This window comes from Chaetodon auriga, chromosome 5 (assembly GCF_051107435.1).
Source record: "Chaetodon auriga isolate fChaAug3 chromosome 5, fChaAug3.hap1, whole genome shotgun sequence".
In the NCBI taxonomy this organism is placed as follows: Eukaryota; Metazoa; Chordata; class Actinopteri; order Chaetodontiformes; family Chaetodontidae; genus Chaetodon; species Chaetodon auriga.
Genome location: NC_135078.1, coordinates 28,327,706 through 28,332,539, shown reverse-complemented (window position 1 = coordinate 28,332,539; position 4,834 = coordinate 28,327,706). Strand labels below are relative to the sequence as shown.

The 4,834-nt window shown below is 48.4% G+C and overlaps 1 protein-coding gene across 1 annotated transcript; it reads left to right on the top strand.

The window, feature by feature from the left end:
* Positions 1 to 1,281: 1,281 nt before the first annotated feature.
* tas2r202 (taste receptor, type 2, member 202) lies at positions 1,282 to 2,259 on the top strand. Its single transcript, XM_076730575.1, has one exon. It carries the CDS (start codon positions 1,282 to 1,284, stop codon positions 2,257 to 2,259), a length of 978 nt encoding a protein of 325 aa, XP_076586690.1.
* Positions 2,260 to 4,834: the final 2,575 nt, after the last annotated feature.

Below are 4,834 nucleotides of genomic sequence, written 5' to 3'. Positions count from 1 at the left end.
CTGCGGAGCGTTCCCTCACATTCAGATTCAAAGAGCTTCTGCAAGAAAACGAGCTTTTTCCTGCTCTACAGTAATTAAGTCAAGGTGCTATCCGTGCAGAAAAACCAGGACCACGACCTCGGCCTGCCATTTTAATTGTTTATGTCATTAAGATCCTGTTAAACGATTGGATAGTTTGTATGCAAAACAAAATATTTAATAAAATATAACCTTAAATACAATTAAAGCCAACATGTTGTTCAAAGCCTGCCTGCGAGGTCGGTGTCCTCCACGGCTCGAACTCCAGCGATGCATTAGCCAGGCTCCTGAAGGTGACTCAAAGGTGATTTGCTTTTCTTATCAGGTAAATAGGTGTGTGTGAGGGCGTGTGTGTGTGTGTGTGTTTGTGTGTGTGTGTGTGTGTGTGTGTGTGTGTGTGTGTGTGTGTGTGTGTGTGTGTAAATATGTGGGCGAGCTGCAGGAATAACCATTTGCATGCGGAGTCTTGTTGTGCGCGGTCTGCGGATTGGCCGAGCTGTCACGCCGCACTGATCGACATACAGTAAAGTCACCGGATATTCATAATGAGGACGAATCCTGCGCACCCCCTGTCGATGCAAATGCACCATCACCACCACCTGTGGCCATAACCGATGCAAATCATGCTCATATATAAAACCCCAGTCGGGGAACACCGATATCCAAGGACTTCACCTTGCTGCGTACATCCTGCACACAACTCCAGGCTAGGATTAGTGCTTGGATAAACAAAACAAAGGATTCTTCAATCGCAGCCGAAGGTATTGAGTCAGACGACGTGTTGTGATGACTAGCAGGCAAAGAGGCAGAAACCTTGAGTGGGATTCAGAGCGATGCCTCATCCAACCTGTGGGAGCTCCATTTGAGGTAAAAATGGAAGATGCGTCTTACTCTAATTGCTCCAACCTTCTCACCTCAGCCTCACTTCTTCTTGCATGTGACCGCCCAAACTGTAGATTTCACGTGTGTTTTTAACCAGAACAAAGACGCTCCAATGATCCGTTCTGTGTACTTCATAAGCTGAATGTGTGAATCTTTTCCTCAGGCCCTGCTGACAGACTGTGACTGATTCCATTCTGCGGCAGAAATGAAGAATCGTCTGCTTTGGCGTGCGTGTGCATAATTCTTTTTGCATTCTTGTCATTTCTTTGAACACAGCGAAAACAGAACGCTTCATGACCGCACACAGACTGCTGCCTTCCACGGAGGTGTAGCTTATTCTCATAAGGGTTCACGCTGCAGAGCGTTTGGGGAAATATCGTTATGTTTGGGGGAAATAAACTGGTCCTGTGGGTGATGACGGGTCTGCTGGCCGTCACCACCGTCTTCTTTAATGTCTACATCTTCTTGATGAGCCTGCGGAGCTACAGGCAGAAGAAGCAGTGGAGTCCCAGTGAAACCATCATCACGGCTCTGTCGGTGGCCGACGTGGCTCACCAGCTGGTCTGTTACTTCTGGATGAGCATGGATGAGGTGGACAGCGAGTGCCACATCGCCCAGAGGCCCTACACCATCATGCTGCTGGTAATCTACAGCCTCAAGTTCACCATCATGTGGGACACCAGCTTCCTCACGTTCTACTACAGCACCAAGCTGGTGAGCACCCCCAACAGCTGCTACACGCAGATCCAGGCCACCATCCTCAAGCACGTCACCTTGGCCGTCCTGCTCATCCCTCTGTGCGGCCTCTGCACCTGCATGCCGATGCTTGTGGTGTTTCACCCTGACAACCACACCACGGCCAACATGGACTGTGGGGTTTTAGTGCCCGACACCCGCTCGGGGCAGATCTACGAAGCCACGTATCTGCTGCTGGCCGATGTGCTGCCAGGGGTGCTCATGGTGAAATGCTGCGTCTCCATCTCCGTCCACCTGGCCATCCATCTCCGTCACATGAAAGCCAGCACCAACGGAGCCCACGGCCCGAAGCTGGGCTCCCAGATGAGGGTGATCCAGATGGCTCTATCTCTGGTGGCCGTCTTCATCGTCTTCCTCGTGGTCGACCTTTACGTCCAGTACCAGATAGCGGTGAACCACGAGAACGTCCTCATGCTCACGTTCTTCTTCACGTCCGTCTACACGACGGTCACCGCCATGGTGCTGATCTATGGGAAAAAGACTTTTTGGAAAGCTCTGATTCGTGAGTTTAACGTGTGCCTGGATGAATATCCCTGTTTGTCGTGTCTGAAGGTGCCGGAACAAAAAACTAAAGCCAGCATTCCTGCAAAAGTTAAAAAGTGAGAAGCCAATTTGCTTCACACTGGAGGTCTTTGTGCTGAAATCAATTGGTCATTGTCTGCACTTATTAAAAACTTTGAAAAAACTTATTCTTTTATCTTTTTGCTCGCAATTTCAGTAATGACTACTGTCCCGCTGTATCGCCATTAATTACAATTTCTTCCATCAGTGTGGTGTGTTAGCTGTGCCAGCCGGTGAGAGCAGGGAGGGCAGAGCTGTTCAAGCGATGCACCGATCACAGGTGACCGGCTCTCCATCCAAGTCTCAAACTCATCAGACTGCACCTACGAATTAATATTTCAGCAGGACAAATAATAGTCAGGCCTGTAAAAGAGATCCCGAGCAGGGTTGCCTGGACATGATGTAAGTCCGCACCCATCTAAAAATGTTAAAAAATACATGTGACTGTGGTGAGTGTACAGAGCGTATTAATAAAACAGGAACGTATGCACAACCTGAATTCTTGTTTTTCTTTCATCACAGAGGGTTTAAGAGTTCTTCCTCCATCAGTGTGCAGGTAGTTTAAGGTGCACACGGGGTCAGCGGCAGTCTGCGTCTGACTGGAACGCTGCCACTTCGAGTTTGAGGAGCAAACACTGAACGTGACGGCCAGCAGCGCTCGAAGCTGCTGCCTCCTCTTCTTCATCCGCCCGTCCTCAGCAGGAGTGTGTCTGTCTGCACTCCGCAGCTCCCAGGTGTGACGGTCTGCGTGAGGCTGGCCGTTCCTGAAAAGTGCACTCATGCCCAGCAAACCTAGCCTGAGTAAACAGAGGTTTAAAAAAAATAAAATCAGCAGGCCTCTTTGCAATGCACCATTAGTTCACACCCTCTGGCACCACCTAGTGAGGTTCAAAGCAGAGATACAATAGTGCAGCTAATCCCACTCCACACAGAGGCTCGGGATCCCTGCAGCAGCTAAATGGACAAAGTAAGAGAAGGCATATCTCCCTTTGATGCAGGGGAGTTAAGTCGTACCGAGGCCTCGGCTTTCATCCGTCCTGCCCTCCTCTCTCTGACAGGAGGTTCAGTTTGGCACGACGGCGACAGAAAAACCTCCATATTCTAAACGACTGGGTACTGCGGAGGCAAATCTTCAGCGTATTATTCTTTATACCTCTTAGCTTAGGAAATGACAGCAAAGAAGAAGTATTTAGATCCTTTACTGAAGTACCAATACAACAGCTGAGGAGTAAAAGTGCTGCATTCAGAAAGTATAGAAGTATTATCAGCAAAATGTACTCAAAGTATCAAAAGTACTGCTCCTCGTTTCACAGTCTGTCACATTACTGGATGTAACCGCGGTTGTATTCATACATTTTACTGTTGTAGCTGCTCGAGGTGGAGCTGGTTAACGGTACTGTACACACAGCTACACACTGTGGTTCCCAAGCTGGGGGTCAACCCCCTCCAAGAGGTCGCTCGATGGATCTGAGAGGCCACGAGATGATTAATATAATAAGAAAGAAGAAAGTTCTGCTTTTCTCTAATCTTTGATATTTTCTTCTGTGAAACGCTGGATAATTTTACCTTCAATTATTTAAACAAAACCATCAGAGAAGTTTAGAGAGTCTCTTTGATGGAGCTGCTAAAACGCATCTGAAATGTAACAAGGAGCTCCAGCTAAACTCTGCTTTTACAGAAAGGGTCACGAGCTGAAAGGTCTGGAACAGCCAGCCGCTGCTGAGCTTCAGCCGCAGTAAAAAGTAGAATATTTCCCTCTGAATGCAGTCGAGTCGACGGACAAAGTAGCATGAAATGTGAGTAATGTGAGTACGAGTGCCTCAAAATTACACTTAAACACAGAAGTTGAGTAAAAGCACTTATGTTCCACTATTGTAAAATTATATTTAAGCGGCCATCTGTGCTGCTCTCTGCTGGGAAACACTTTCCAGCTGCTTTCCAGCGACTGTTGTCACAAGGTAATGGAAACTGTGTGTGTGCGTGTGTGTGTGTGTGTGTGTGCGTGTGTATGTGTGTGTGACCTCAGAGGTGCACAGACGTGTCGTTGGCGTATTGTCAGTGAGAGCAGGCTGGAAAGACGTCTGCGATGTAAATGAAGTGAATGAGGCTGACTGATGTCTGCGCAGCCTGATGCTGTAAACATGTATGGAGACTGTTTCCATGGAGACGCTCCTGGGCATCCAGGTAAACCTGGCAGGTGCATCGCTGCTCTCTTTGCACGGGTGAACATCACTTCAAGTAGTTATCGCTCCTGAGACTTGCAGGGACAGCGATACTTCACTATCTGACAGGAAGGAGCAGGCCATTAGCAATCCAGATTAGCAGGACGAGCAGCCATCGCACGACTCCTCCAAACATCCCACAAACTCCTCCCTGTCAGCCGCAGCGGCACCTCCACCTGCTCCAGCCGTGCCTGAAACACACAGATCACCAGTCTGCTGGACGTTTTGAGCTTGAGCAGCTCATTTTTCTCTTTCAGCAGCACCAAATGAGCGAGTGGAGCGCTGAGCTTCCAGTGAGGACACAGATGAATCTATATTCACTACGTTGACGTGATCATTGTTAAGAGATGGAGAAGATGCCTTTCTAAAATAATCAATGCAGCCAAACAATGGGG